Source organism: Aspergillus fumigatus, chromosome 6, assembly GCF_000002655.1.
Source record: "Aspergillus fumigatus Af293 chromosome 6, whole genome shotgun sequence".
NCBI lineage: Eukaryota > Fungi > Ascomycota > Eurotiomycetes > Eurotiales > Aspergillaceae > Aspergillus > Aspergillus fumigatus.
This window is the reverse complement of record NC_007199.1, coordinates 1,455,955-1,469,260: the sequence shown is the minus strand read 5'-3', so window position 1 is coordinate 1,469,260 and position 13,306 is coordinate 1,455,955. Positions and strand designations below refer to the sequence as shown.

Below are 13,306 nucleotides of genomic sequence, written 5' to 3'. Positions count from 1 at the left end.
CTACCCTTTAGCAAGGTCAGCCACCAACGTGCGTACGAGCCGTGCAAGCTCACAACTACCTTCTCGAAAGTTTACCGACTTCACCGGTGGTTAACCTTAAGACTATTTCAACCACTACTACAAATGCGGGGGAAAAGACAAATGAGCCCCCACGAGAATGCAAAGGGATGCTGGAACACTCACTCTCTTTCGAGGAATGTCACCCCAAGCTAGGACAGCACCTGGGGCATTTTGGACCGCACTGCCCAATCAATGATCATCGATCCTTCTAGGAGTCTCAGGATTGGAGAATCTGGCACATAATCTGCGTGGCCGAGTGGTGGATTCCCTCCGCCGATCCTTCCCCAGAGTGCGGAGAAACTGAAGTCTGGGGGATGAGGAAGTGAAGGTGTACTACTACCTACAGATGCAGCATCGGAACATTGTTCACCTCGGGGGCAATATACTGTGGTTTTCCTTCTTGGCGAAGTGGAATCTCTGCCGTTTTTTCGGCGAATTGCTTCATGTTGTCAGGTCGTGATAGGCCGACCCGTTCTAGGTCTCATAGCGGAAAATGAGCAGAACGGGACAGAATACCCTTGACGAGGGCCATCTGGTCTGTGGCTATCGGGCCATTGTGACCTTGATAATGCGCTACTGCCAGGAGGAGCAACTATCTTCGCTTCTGGGGTAGCACGGCTGATGGCGTCGTGTAGGAGTACATAAAGGGCCTGTTCGTCGAGGGGACCCTGGTCACTGTCTTCTCCCCCCGCCCCCCTCATTCCCGTCTTTCTTCTTGCGTTTCTTTATGAAGGATTCCTTTACAAGACACCATCAGGCCTGCCATTAACCTCCGCAATTGCCGAAATGGGGGTCGCTCAGGTTCTCAGATCCCGCTCGGCGCTCCGGGTGAACAATAAGAGTACCACCTCTGCAGCTACGCTCACCTTGCGTCAGAGCCTGTGGCCCCTCGCCCTGGTCACGATTCTCTTCTTTATGTGGGTGAGTCGACACCTGGATTGACTGATCGAACTTGAAGTCGACAAACATATGCTGATCATGGTCCATGTGTAGGGATTTGCCTATGGGCTGCTAGATACTCTTAACAAGCATTTCCAGAATACACTTAACATCACCCGGACTCGTTCTTCGGGTCTTCAGGCTGCATATTTTGGGTATGATCTGCCAGGTATATATAAAATAGATCGGACCCTTCGTGGAGCTGACTGGTTGTCAGGGCATATCCACTCGCATCGCTGGGTTACGCTAACTGGATTCTGCGTCACTACGGATACAAGGCCGTCTTTATCTTTGGACTGACCCTGTATGGTATTGGAGCGCTCTGCATGTGGCCGGCCGGCCTCAATCGATCCTTTGGGGGTTTCTGCGCGGCCACATTCGTCATCGGGTCGGGGCTGGGGTCCTTAGAGACTGCTGCCAATCCGTACCTTGCTGGTCAGTAGAGATTATGAAAGAGGGGAAGGCAATTGTGCTAATCTGCGCTGGATAGTCTGTGGACCACCGAAGTACGCTGAATTGCGAATCAACCTTGCGCAGGCTTTCAACGGCATTGGCACCTGTGTCGCGCCAACCTTGGCCTCATACGTCTTCTTCACTGATACCCAGGACGATGTATCGGCCCTAAAGAGCGTGCAATGGGTCTACCTCGCCATCGGCATCTTCGTCTTCCTTCTTGCTGGGGTCTTTTACCTATCCAACATCCCCGAAGTCACCGACGAGGACATGGCCTTCCAAGTTGCCGAGACCCACGTTGACGAGCAGGAAAAGCCACTCTGGAAGCAATATAAGCTGTTCCATGCTGCCTTGGCTCAATTTACATACACCGGTGCCCAAGGTGCGTCAATTTTTTTTTTTTTTTTTTTTTTTGTGTGTGTAGCATACCGCTCAGTCTAACACACACAACAGTCGGCATCGCAGGCTATTTCATCAACTACGCCGTCGAAACCTGGCCCGGCACCTCGAGCGCCACGGGCTCAAAGTACCTCGCCGGTGCGCAGGGCGCCTTCACCGTCGGCCGCTTCTCCGGCGCCTTGCTCATGAAATACATGCGTGCCCGCTGGGTCTTCCTGGCATATCTTTCGGGCGTGGTGGCGTTCCTCGCTGCGTCTATCACCCAAAGGGAGCAGAATGGAATTGGTATGCTCTCTCCGCTCCGCCCCCCAACCCCCACTCGCCTGGCTCTCAGGAAGATATGTTACTGATAATTGATTCCAGCCATGCTTTTCGTCACCATGTTCTTTGAGTCTGTCTGCTTCCCCACCATCGTCGCCCTGGGTATCCGCGGCCTGGGCCGCCACTACAAACGCGGGTCTGGCTTCATCGTCGGCGGTGTTTGCGGTGGTGCCGTCGTGCCGCCCCTCCTGGGCCATGTGGCCGACATGCACAACAGCACGGGCTTCGCTATGATTGTCCCCACGATGTTCATGGTTGCTGCGTGGACGTATGCTGTCGCCGTCAATTTTGTGCCTGCGTACCGCGATACGGTCGACAAGGTCGGCGACAGCCAGATCGGGCTGACCGAGGGTGGCGGAGCTGGCGTGATGAAGGACATTGAGGCTCGGGGGATGGAGAAGTCGGCGGAGGGGTCTGTTCAAATCGAGCATTGACGATTGTAATTGACAGGTAGTTTGGATTTCCGATGAGTAATGCGATGCGTTATGATCTATCGATACCTAGTGCGATTTGTTCCAATCAACATTAACGGCCGGTGCATGTCTATAGCGAAACGAGGCTTTAACGAAAATTCTACTCTATCTATATAAACATATATATGACGAAGTCAAACAAACAGAAGCAATAAGCTTGAATGAACTGTCGGCGTCTAGACACCAGCGGGATGACTGCGCTGTGCGCTAAATATCATACTCCGTGCTCAATGGGGTACCAGCCCACATAGGCAGAGAAAAAAAAAATTATGAATCAAAACTGAGGGTATCTCCATAGAGGGAATATGATCGGAGGAAAACGAAAGGCAGAAGACGACATCAGCAAAGTACAGAGGGAAGAGATTGTACCAGGAGAGAGACAGGATGAAGTGAAGGAAAGGTTATCGAAGGAAAAAGGAAAGAAGAACGAAAAAGGAATGAATTCGTGGCAGACGATGAAAAGCGTATACCGTTCGTATTCTCCACCAAATCCAAAAATAATACAGGTATTCAAGAGAGCCGATGCCACATTGCCGCAAAAGGGGTATAAAGGCTAGTGCAAAACAAATAAATGATTCTATGAGAGGTCATTGGTCACCTGACATGGAACTGGTTCGTCTGTCAAAGTCGATGTCTTCAAGGTGGACTCCTAGGGAACCACAGCGTTTGTGGAGGTGACAACAACGGTCTTGCCGTCCTCGTCGCGCAGAGCTGGCGCATCTGCTATCACTGCTTTTGATGCTTTCAAAGAGGAAGAGCGAGGGGGCCGAAGTGGGCTCGTGTCGATATCCGGCGCAGGGGCGAGCGATGGTTTTTGACACTTGGCCGCTGAATCATTTGAACAGTCAAAAGGCTTACTCTTTTCCTCGGGCTTGATGATAGCGTCCACTGGCGAGCCTGGATCCTCATCTGGACCGGAAAAAGTATCTACTTCCTCAATATCTTCCTCTGCCATATCCTCCTCTTCTTCGATAATTTGACTTTTCCGCGTTGCAGGCCGAGCCTTGCTTGCACCGTGGGCCGAATCCATCGCAGCATTGTCGTGTGGGAACTCCGTTGCAGCCATGCCACCAGAGGCCATGAGATGCGCTGTGTGTAACATAGGACCTCTGAAGGCAGATTTTTTGCGCCTGGCAAACACAAGGCTGCTTGAGGGCGAGTATAGTAACGGCGCGGGCGCTGCCTCGTTGAAAACAGATTGCATCCTTCCGTTCGCATCGTGGGTATCACGGAATCCATTGCCTGCATTCCGTACGAGGCGAATGTTACTCGGAAAGCGTGCGGAGGCACTGGGTGTCGTAGGGAGAACTTTGATCGACGAATGTGGGGATCTCGAAGGCCGAGCCGTCGGGGTCGATGCGGATCCAATGCTGTTTGAGGAAACAGAAGACGCCTTGGAGTGAGTGTGCGTATGATGAATGCTTCGTATGGAGGATACAGAGGACGAGGTGGATTTGCGACCTCGTAGCCCCGTGGAGGATCGTCTGTACGAGCCCCTTGGCGTGATTGGAGACGGAGATAGAGAATTGCGATGGCTCGGATAGCCAGTACTCAGCGGCCGGGGCTGTCGCGGATATGAATGACGATGGTTGGAGTAGGAGGCGCTGCTTGGCGCAAGGCTACTGGCGTTGGATGCGCGCTTGATTTGCGTTGGAGTCGCCAGATCGCCTGCAGGGGGGATATTAGGTGAGGTTGGCGCTGGTTTCTTCCCAACTTCTTGTCCTTTCCCTGGGCTCAGTCTGTCGGAGAAGAACTTGCGATGCCCTCCCCCCGCCGATTTAGGATGAGGAGACTTTGCCCTCTTAGCAGATTCCATTAGCCAATGTTTCAGCGATGCGAGCTGACTGATGATGGGGTACTGACGGCGTCCAGTTCGACGCCTGAGGATACCATTATGCTGTGCCAACTCCGGCTGCGACGCACTAGCATGCAGGGTGCTTCGCCGTCGCGTATTGTCTTTTGGGGGAGGTACTGGCCGACGTCTTGTTGAGCTGCCAGATCGGACCGAGTCCTTGTCAGTAGGTGGAGGAGGCGGTGGTGGCACCGGGGTGGTCAAGTCCAGGGGCTGCACAGGAACCGGCTCGGGTAGCATTGGCAACTCCGGGACAGCGAGCTGAGAGGGAAGACTGCGCCTGTCCCTTCTTCCTCGTTCCTGAAGCAATGTGCTCGGAGACGCATGTCCTTCCTCATCCACTTCAAGGAGTGCGGCGGAGATCTTCTCCAAACGGCTACTGGCGGCGCTGAGTCGTCGCAAGTTCTTCGCCTCGGCCTCTCGTTCCCGTCGCTTGCGTTCCCTCCGAACCTCCTTCCGCTGCTCTTTCTCAATTAGGAGAGCCCACCAGCCGGCGAGCGGATCGCATCGTTGAGCCAGGACGCTCTCCATGACCTCGTCGACATTGACTCCAGCACTTTTCATCCGCTGGAGGGTAGTCCTTTCCAAGGGCGTTGAGAAAGGCGCTGGACGAGCAATCTTAAGAATTGCTTGCTGCTCCGGAGCATGCTCTGCGAGAAATGGATGAGCCAGTATATCGGCTAAGCTCGGTCGGATGAGAGGCCGTTTGGAGAGGAGTAGGTTGATGAGGGCCTTGGCATCGTCGGGGAATTTATCATTGAAAACTGGCTCTTCGGTAAGAATTTTCTTCTTGGTGACTTGATCGTCGTCTTCGTCGAACGGCAGCTCCCCAGCGAGAAGTGCATAGAGTATGATGCCTAGACTCCATACGTCCACCTTCTCTCCGGCATACTTCTCGCCCTTGAGCATCTCGGGTGCACTATAGCATATTGTACCACAGAAAGTCTGTAGGTAGCTTGCCTTGCCCTCGTACTCTCGCGTAAAGCCGAAATCACAGAGCTTGACGTTCTCATGCTTATCCAGGAGGATGTTCTCCAACTTGAGATCGCGATGGACGCATGACCTGCTATGTACATATGCGACTGCGCCCACTAGCTGTGTGAATATCTTCTTGACTTTGTCGACTGGGAGGGGACCATGGCGGAGAAGGTAGTTGTAGAGTTCATCACCTGCGCATCGTCTTGTCAGCGGTAGCCGACTGCATCACGTTGCAACGTTCCCTACCTGGACAGTATTCGAGTACAAGCCAGACCAGCTTTTCTGTCACTATAACCTCATAGAGACGGGCGATATGCGGGTGGAGGAACTGGCGATGGTGATGAATCTCGCGAGGGAGATTCGTATCCTCCCTTGGGGAGGACTTGAGCACAACCTATGGGAGCAAACCCGATTAGAATGGTTCTGCCTCTTGGGTCGGCCGCGGGGTGAATAATACCTTGGAACCATTGGTGAGCTTGTGGGAAGCAAGATAAACCTTGCCAAAGGAGCCTTTCCCAATCAGCCTTCCAAGGGTGTAGTTACCAACGGTTCGAAGGTCCTTCGACGAGAACTCCCTGGGGACGCCGGGTTGATTAGTATCGTAGGGCATTGGTAGGGCTTGTGGTATAGAAGTGGCAGCTTACTCCAATAACTCATGGTATGATTTGGCGAGCTATAGGGGCGTGACGCAATCGCTCAAGTCAGCAACTTTAATTTCAACAGTATCATAGGGGGAAACAAGCAGCATTGCAAACGCAGGGATTGAGAGGGAAACATCAGAGCACACGAGGGACCGCGTAATGACAAGGGTTGGCAATTTCTAGTTGGCCCAATAGAGTTTGAATGCGGGGTCTCGTAGAAGATGCGAGCCTTAGGTTGACCGTTTTATGATGCGTCCAAGTATTAATGCCTCAAGACGAACCTTTTCCTTTTGTTTCTGGGATTGAACCTCCGCTCTTGTCCTGGCCGGCGGCATGTGTTATGAGATCGTCTCCGCCTAATTTGGAGATTCTTCCGCGGAGAAGTTGTATGCGCACGATGATGGGCCGCTGTGACGAAAGACGATGACGATGATGACGACGGCTTGAGATTGACATCCAACCTGAGGCGGAACAGAGGAGTGTCGCGATCAACAGGACGAGTGGATACGAAGGACGAAGAAAGGTAGCAAGACAAAGGAGTTCAACGCGATGGACGGCGGCGCGCAAGATGGTTGGCAGATCGTGAATCGCATAGACAGAGCGGGCAAAGGGAAATCGAGATAGTTTAGCAGTTAGGGAAATCGGCTAACTCGTTCAAGTCTCCGCAAATGAGTAGAGATAACTCGCAGAGGGGTGTAAGAAGGACGCAAAAAATCCCCTTGTCTGAAGCGGAAATTTCGGGCCCAACAGGACGGCGTGGAGGTGGAGGAGGACGGACGGAACAGCAGCTGTTTGTGAAAAAGGATCGGAAGGAGGTCGGAAATGACTTGAAGATGAGAAGCCCAAAAGAGATTATTATTATTAAACAGACCGGAATATATTATCAAGATGGAAAGAGAAGAGATGCCGTATAGAGACGACAAGAGGGGAGAAATTGGTCAAGAAAGGAGAAGAAGCTAGCAATACATACCTATCTATATCTGTTGGATCTGCCGGAGAATAATATGATGAAACAAGAAATCGGGTTGTTTCGAGTGTCAACCGACCACCTGATTATTCTATCGGCTTGGACAATGGCTATGATAGTTATTATGAAGATTTTCCTCTCCTTCTGATTATCTAGCCAACAGGGGGCCCATCTGAGGGTATGTATGTACCTTGCCATTCTGACGATGACAATGAACCAGGGGAAGTTAGTTGATTTTTAATGAATCTAATGGAGCACCTATGGAAATGATTGTCTACTGCATTCGGGCTGTACGCACAATTTCACACAAGTCAATTGTTGGACAATCCAGTTTATAATTTTATTTATCTTATTATGCTATTTGCGGGTGGGAACGTGCGCCGTTTCGACTTTTCGAGTCTTTTGGCATGCATCGACATCATCGTCATCAACAACCCAATATTGATCAGCCGACGAGTTTGAGGGCCTCATTCACGAGGGTTCCTTACCAGAGCGGTCAGATCTTCGCTATACAGAGTACGTCTACGTATGTGGTATAGTATGTTATTCCCTGATTGTACTGATATCATCAGCGAGTAAGTGGCTCTTAGTGCTACTCGTGTAGTCGATAAACGAACCCCTGAATGGCGGATAGATAAATTAGTGATGACGGCTCCCGGCCGGTCCTAATAGTGGTCTGGTGGATGGCTTGGGCCGCTCTCCGTTTTCTAGAACACTTCCTAGCCTCTAGACACGGGAAAGTGGTCGCTTGCGTCTTGAACTATCAAAGATTAGATTCTATCATGGTTCGAATAATCTAAACTCATTCCTATTCAAAGATAGCTGGGAGCTACGTATCACTGGGAAGTTTCGTTAGATGAAAAATCAACGACGTGGGGTATAAATCAGTAGAGCTTCTAGCCCAGCCTACGACAGCGGATTATTCGACGTGCTATTCCGAATACCCGTCCACTATAATTTAGAGCATCAATTCGTCTCTTGCCACCAGGGGAGACTTTCCATGTGCCGAGCTGCCCGGTGGCTGGCGCATAATGCAGGATCTACGCTACTCAGGCCTTCTTCTCCTTGAAACGCGAGAGATACCAGCCCAGCAAACGAGTGTAGAAGATCTTGCATTGACCGTTAGAACAAACTCCTTTCAGATATGTCGTAGGAGCCCTGAGATCTCACCTGGAGGCTCACCAATGCCTTTCCCAAACCCGCCGATAATGTGCTGTGTCTTCTCGAGCAGATATCGCCGATTGCGCTGCTGGTCGATAAGAGATAGTCGGTCCATCATCTAGTCTTATGAGTAGTGTTCAACATCGCAAAACCGGTAAATACTTACTACGAGCGTACCGGAGTTCCAAAGCGAGTAACATGTATCCGCATATTTGTTGCAGCGCCCATTGAACCCTGCCCAAAGTAGAGATTCCTCTGTTGGCGGGGCTAGATTAGGAAGCACGGCAATCTTATCATTGAGAGCGAGGTTGCTTGTGTCTCGATGCAAACTATCACTCTGGTCAGGTGAGCCATCAACTTCCTCGTCCGACTCCTCTTCACCCAACTCAGATGTCTGTCTGGAGACGAGCCATTTGAGCAAATGTTCGAATTCCTGACTCCCCGGAGAAAGGAGCGCCATGTGTCTCTGGTCTTTCGGAAGACGGCAAAGGAAGGTTAGAGCGCCAATGGCACAATAGGTCAGGCCAGCTGTTTCCAGTCAGATCAGTCGCTTATGGCGGCGTCCATTGCACGTACAGTGGGATTCACGAAAGGGCGCTTCCGACATTCCCCCATCATATGTCTATCAGATCCAGGTATCAGCATTCGCAACCACGACCAAACACCTAAGAGTCTTCGAACCTGGCAAGCCTGAATGAATTCCACAAGCCTGTCTACATTGATATCGCTCACACCCTCAAGGCCGCTCCCGCTCCTCCCTTGAAGAATATATCGCGTCCCAGCTGCGCAGCAGCAGAACCGGAGGTCGCGACCACCCTTGATCTCTCCCCCGGGGCCGAGCACTTCTCCGAAACTGCCATCCTCACGTTGAAGTTTGCGCAACCATTGGAGACATTCGACCCGCTTCACCCTCGACAGGTCATCGCCCAGTATGAGTAGCACTACCAGCGCAAAGAATGTGGCCGGCACATTCGCCGGGTCCCAAGCTTCGTTCTCCGGGGTGCGCTTGTCGATACCAAAATCTGTCCCCGTGAACCCGCGAAACCCCCCCGATGGAACCTGGCAGTGATAGAGCCAGTCTATGAAGCCTTTTCGTTCTTCGGCGGTGATTTTGCTATCGAGCGCGCCTAGAATGTCGAGCCCGGAGATCGTAAAGAAAGCGAGGAGCATGCGATTGGAGTCATTGGAGGTGTACTGGTGGGGGAGGAAAGTCTTGAGACAGCGGAGGTAGTATTTGATGTGACGTTCCTTGTTGAAGACTGTCTCTGTCATGTTGCCGGACTTGACAATGTTGAATCTGCTCGCCACGTCAAATCAAGCGTAAAACTAAGAATAAGCGAAGGCGTGAGTTCGTTGAGTCCGTCGCTCTGAATTGCGCTTCATTGTTGTCATTATTCTGTTGCGGGCGGCCTCCGGACTTGACAGCGGTTAACCCCACAAGATGGATCTAAGACATTGGAGGAAAAATGTGGCAGCTACAAAAGTCAAGAACATGTATGACAGCATCGACTGAGATCAGATTTATTCGCAGCTGCCAGTGTGATTTGTATATAGAATATTATTCTTTTTAATCTCTAACCTTCATCTAACATGGCTCTTCTCTCCTCCAAGACGCTCATCCAGGCACACGCCCTGTTTCTGTTTGTTTTGGCCGTGTACCTGACCAGATCTCCAAGCACAGTCACCAACTCAGACGTTGTTTTCATGATAGGAGAAGTTCTACAGATCGTACGTCAAAAGTCTCTCCAATATGCCTCAATAAACTGACAGAATTGTTGCAACAGGATGCAGCCCCGTCCTTCTCCCGTCCTCAATCCCCCTTCGCCCTATGCGGCATCCTCCTCATCGCCGACGCCCTCGTCGACCTGATCGTCATCGCCAAAATCCCCCTGGTCAACGAGCTCGTTGCCATGGCCCAAGCGGCCAGGAGCCAATCCGCCACATCCAGGTCCAGCGCGTTGCAAAACCCCTTCGCGGCGCGCCTCGCCGCACTCTACTCGGATATCTGGACTTTGCTTTCGGCAGCCCGGTTCTGTCTGTTCTTTGCGGTCTCATTCTTCATATATCAGAGTAGGCCGGATGCTTGGGGGGTGGGTGCGGGTGCCGCGCGCACGACAGGCGGGTACGGGTCGGGAGAGGCCACGTCGGGCTTGGACCAGCTGAAGAATAGGGTTGTATTCACGTATGGGTTTATGGAGATGATGTTCTGGCTCTGGGTAAGTCTTGTCCGCCTGCCGGCCAGCTGGTCGTGGAAGCCTTTATTGAGTTGTGCTGATCCTTGGTAGATTTTCATCACACTCCGCGAAGAGAGGCAGGAAATAGCTGCTCGTTTTGTGGAACGAGAAGAATAGACGGTATTCTTTTGTTTAGTTGATGAGCGTTGGGTCAGGCGTTGCACATAATTTACATAGCACCATATACTGGAGATTGACGACGAATTCTTTGATTGCCCGACAATTATGGTACATTACGGCGAAAACTCCTGTCCGGGACTATTAAGCTACCATATGCGTTAAAAAGCAGAACAGATCCCCTCAAAATCATATTCAAGTCACAAGATAGGCTGACGCTTTGCGGACATTGGGTCACAATATGAGCACTTGTTGCCATACGCACTTGTTTCCCCATAAACCGTTCAGCCTGTGTTTGTATTTCGTCAAGAATGACAAACAGTCCAGCCATGACGCGAATCCCACGACACCTAGGCGAGCAAGCCGAAAGCCGCAAGCGCCGCACCGGCAAGCGCAATGAGACCAATGTCCTTGTGCTGGGTGACGGCGGCCCCGGTAGTGGTGTTGGTGGTCGAAGCAGCAGACGAGGTCGTGGAGCCAGTGGTAGAAGTGGGAGAAGTGGGAGACGTGGGAGGAGTAGTAGAAGTGGTTGCAGTGGCAGCGGTCTGGGAGGCATTAGACTCGGTGGAAGAACCAGAAGTGGCTGTAGAGGATTTAGAGGCCGTGCCAGTGGCAGATTGAGTTGTGTTGGCGCAGCTGGGAGACTGAGGCATGTTGGTCACACCGGCGGTTTTACATATCCGGTTCGCAAACTCGACGGCGGCTGTGGGAAAGAATGGGTGAGCATCTTCTGTAGGGTATCGTAGAGGAGAATCAAGGGCCATGTGTAGGCGTGCAGAGTTTCGAGAACAGCAAGAACGAGAACTTACCCTGCTGCTGGTCCGGACCGCATGATTGGAGAACGCAGCAGGAAATACCAGAAATGAAGGACGAATCGGTGCAGATGCACTTCACGTCAAGACCGCAGCTGGCGGGGATGGAATTCGTAGCGCATGATTTCTATCTCAGGACATCAGTAACGCGTACCAATCAGTCTGCACCGAAGAAACAGTTCTGTAGCATTGTGAACACATGAACTGGAGGCAACACTTACAGCACAATCTGGCAGACCGTCAAGGCCCTGGGCAGCTGCCATGCTCAGGCATGCCGCAAGAGCAAGGGAGACAGAGAAAAACTTCATTATATGAATTTAGCTAAGATGCTTTGGAACTGTGCTAGGAACGGAGGATCTGTATCTCAGGAAGGACTTAAGAGTAAGATCGATGAAGATGTAGAAGCGTGGGTGAGGGGACAAGGTCAGAAAGAGTGGAAACAAGATGGAGTGGGTGGTAACTGGCGCGACGATCTCACAGGAGGGAGTACTCTGTAGGCTGATGGATGTTGTAGTACAGCCTAATCTTGTATGCAGCGAATGATAATCATGCCTGGGAAGGGATGTGTGGTACTCTGATGGCTAGTTCATTTTCTAGTTTCTTCCAGTTTTCCATTGCTTTCCCCCCCTTCAGGTGCGATTGATCAAGCCTTCACAGTCGAATTGAACTACTCCTAGGTATTTACTGTTCTAGCGTCTAGACTCCTTGTTGTTATTCATGCCTACCTGAGTTATTTTTATGGTTGTTAATCTGCAAGAATCGGGTTCGCAGGCCGAAGTGGATATGTAGCTTTCGCATACTTTCTGTTGCTTATCCGAAGGATCATTCATGGCGCTGGAACATGGTTTCTGCCGTACCTTACGTGTAAGACACAGGGGCCCAGCTCTCTAAGAGAGGAGTTATTGACAGATTACTCCGTAAATGCTAATATCAGCCTATAATGAGAAACCACACTCAGAACCCTGTTAAAGTACTCCCTACTCCGAGTCTTTCAATGTTATGACTCCATCTTTGCACTGGACCTCTGGCTTGTCATGGGTATGTATGTATCATGAACTAGTCCCTCAGCTTGACCCCACCGGCCTCCTCTTTCCTCCAAAATCTGGCCCATCCCCAGATTCTACTTAGCCATCAGCCTATCACGACAGCTGCGAAATCACTAGCCTGGACTCCTGGACTTCTAAATCCACCAAGCCCGAGGTTCCTCCCTCTCCCAAACTTCCCAGTTGCTCCACCAAAATTGTCACCAGTCTCGGACCCTTTCCCCTCCGTCCTCGACCATCTGACGAGGAAAACAGTCAATCGACTAGTTACTAGATTCTGATTGCAACACTTGACAAAGGAGGCAATGAATTGCTATTATCGTCTTGTCAAGGCTCACGTCAAATGTATTTGGGCTCATTGCTTTGCGTTACAGTCCACACTACTCTTTCTGATGGTCATCGCTGAACTCGTAACTGCAAGGGGTCCATTTTTGGTCTTCACTCAACGTGTGACACTTGTAGATATTAGTATCTCGGAGTATCCCAGCGTACCTTACATTGACCATCGGTCTACAGTACAGCAGCGTGAGACCTAAACACTAAGGTAGATATCAAATATCAAACAGACAATAGTTACAGCAAAAACGAGCAGGCAATTCTGAGGATATTGGTCACTTATCGCTGGGCAAAGAAAGTCTGTATCAGGTGACCTTCCGCAAGTTCTGTTAACAGCCGCGACCACCAACTCCGTCTCTCATACTCCTACTGATCGACACTGTAGAGGATTCCCTCTTTGAAGGATCACCCAATTCATAAAGGCAGCCTTCTCCTGTGACGTAGAACGCGTCACCCTCGCAGTTCTAAGTTAGAAAGCTTAGGCTTACACTCTCGCCTCGGCAGAAATTTCGCAATTGTT

General features: G+C 51.1%; 5 protein-coding genes across 5 annotated transcripts; 2 read left to right on the top strand and 3 right to left on the bottom strand.

Annotated features, from left to right (window-relative positions):
* Positions 1 to 12: 12 nt before the first annotated feature.
* On the top strand, positions 13 to 2,606 carry AFUA_6G06730 (putative l-fucose permease; the record flags this gene model as incomplete). Its single annotated transcript, XM_745473.2, has 6 exons — positions 13 to 981; positions 1,054 to 1,154; positions 1,217 to 1,434; positions 1,490 to 1,834; positions 1,906 to 2,136; positions 2,215 to 2,606. The coding sequence occupies exons 1-6, from the start codon at positions 847 to 849 to the stop codon at positions 2,604 to 2,606; spliced, it is 1,422 nt and encodes a 473-aa protein (XP_750566.1). The 5' UTR covers positions 13 to 846.
* Positions 2,607 to 3,294: 688 nt separating this feature from the next.
* On the bottom strand, positions 3,295 to 7,550 carry AFUA_6G06720 (non-specific serine/threonine protein kinase; the record flags this gene model as incomplete). The annotated part of the gene is made up of 5 exons (XM_745472.2): positions 6,398 to 7,550; positions 6,120 to 6,148; positions 5,933 to 6,050; positions 5,722 to 5,869; positions 3,295 to 5,666 (listed from the first exon to the last, which is right to left on the bottom strand). The coding sequence occupies exons 1-5, from the start codon at positions 6,449 to 6,451 to the stop codon at positions 3,295 to 3,297; spliced, it is 2,721 nt and encodes a 906-aa protein (XP_750565.2). The 5' UTR covers positions 6,452 to 7,550.
* A 223-nt stretch (positions 7,551 to 7,773) lies between these two features.
* Positions 7,774 to 9,673, bottom strand: cdc43 (protein geranylgeranyltransferase type I subunit CDC43). The gene is made up of 5 exons (XM_745471.3): positions 8,926 to 9,673; positions 8,821 to 8,866; positions 8,411 to 8,772; positions 8,254 to 8,362; positions 7,774 to 8,192 (listed from the first exon to the last, which is right to left on the bottom strand). The coding sequence occupies exons 1-5, from the start codon at positions 9,514 to 9,516 to the stop codon at positions 8,050 to 8,052; spliced, it is 1,251 nt and encodes a 416-aa protein (XP_750564.2). The 5' UTR covers positions 9,517 to 9,673; the 3' UTR covers positions 7,774 to 8,049.
* Positions 9,674 to 9,716: 43 nt separating this feature from the next.
* AFUA_6G06700 (uncharacterized protein) lies at positions 9,717 to 10,880 on the top strand. The gene is made up of 3 exons (XM_745470.3): positions 9,717 to 9,972; positions 10,029 to 10,460; positions 10,530 to 10,880. The coding sequence occupies exons 1-3, from the start codon at positions 9,835 to 9,837 to the stop codon at positions 10,593 to 10,595; spliced, it is 636 nt and encodes a 211-aa protein (XP_750563.2). The 5' UTR covers positions 9,717 to 9,834; the 3' UTR covers positions 10,596 to 10,880.
* Positions 10,881 to 10,945: 65 nt separating this feature from the next.
* AFUA_6G06690 (CFEM domain-containing protein) lies at positions 10,946 to 11,904 on the bottom strand (the record flags this gene model as incomplete). The annotated part of the gene is made up of 3 exons (XM_077805001.1): positions 11,629 to 11,904; positions 11,405 to 11,534; positions 10,946 to 11,298 (listed from the first exon to the last, which is right to left on the bottom strand). Exons 1-3 carry the CDS (start codon positions 11,713 to 11,715, stop codon positions 10,946 to 10,948), a joined length of 570 nt encoding a protein of 189 aa, XP_077661134.1. The 5' UTR covers positions 11,716 to 11,904.
* Positions 11,905 to 13,306: the final 1,402 nt, after the last annotated feature.

Coding starts and splice junctions, on each gene's coding strand:
- cdc43 (XM_745471.3), bottom strand. CDS start 9,516: ATGACAGAGACAGTCTTCAACAAGGAACGTCACATCAAATACTACCTC. Junction 8,867..8,925: donor AATTCATTCAGGCTTGCCAG/GTTCGAAGACTC, acceptor TGGATCTGATAG/ACATATGATGGGGGAATGTC. Junction 8,193..8,253: donor AGGCATTGGTGAGCCTCCAG/GTGAGATCTCAG, acceptor GGTCAATGCAAG/ATCTTCTACACTCGTTTGCT.
- AFUA_6G06700 (XM_745470.3), top strand. CDS start 9,835: ATGGCTCTTCTCTCCTCCAAGACGCTCATCCAGGCACACGCCCTGTTT. Junction 9,973..10,028: donor TAGGAGAAGTTCTACAGATC/GTACGTCAAAAG, acceptor TTGTTGCAACAG/GATGCAGCCCCGTCCTTCTC. Junction 10,461..10,529: donor AGATGATGTTCTGGCTCTGG/GTAAGTCTTGTC, acceptor GATCCTTGGTAG/ATTTTCATCACACTCCGCGA.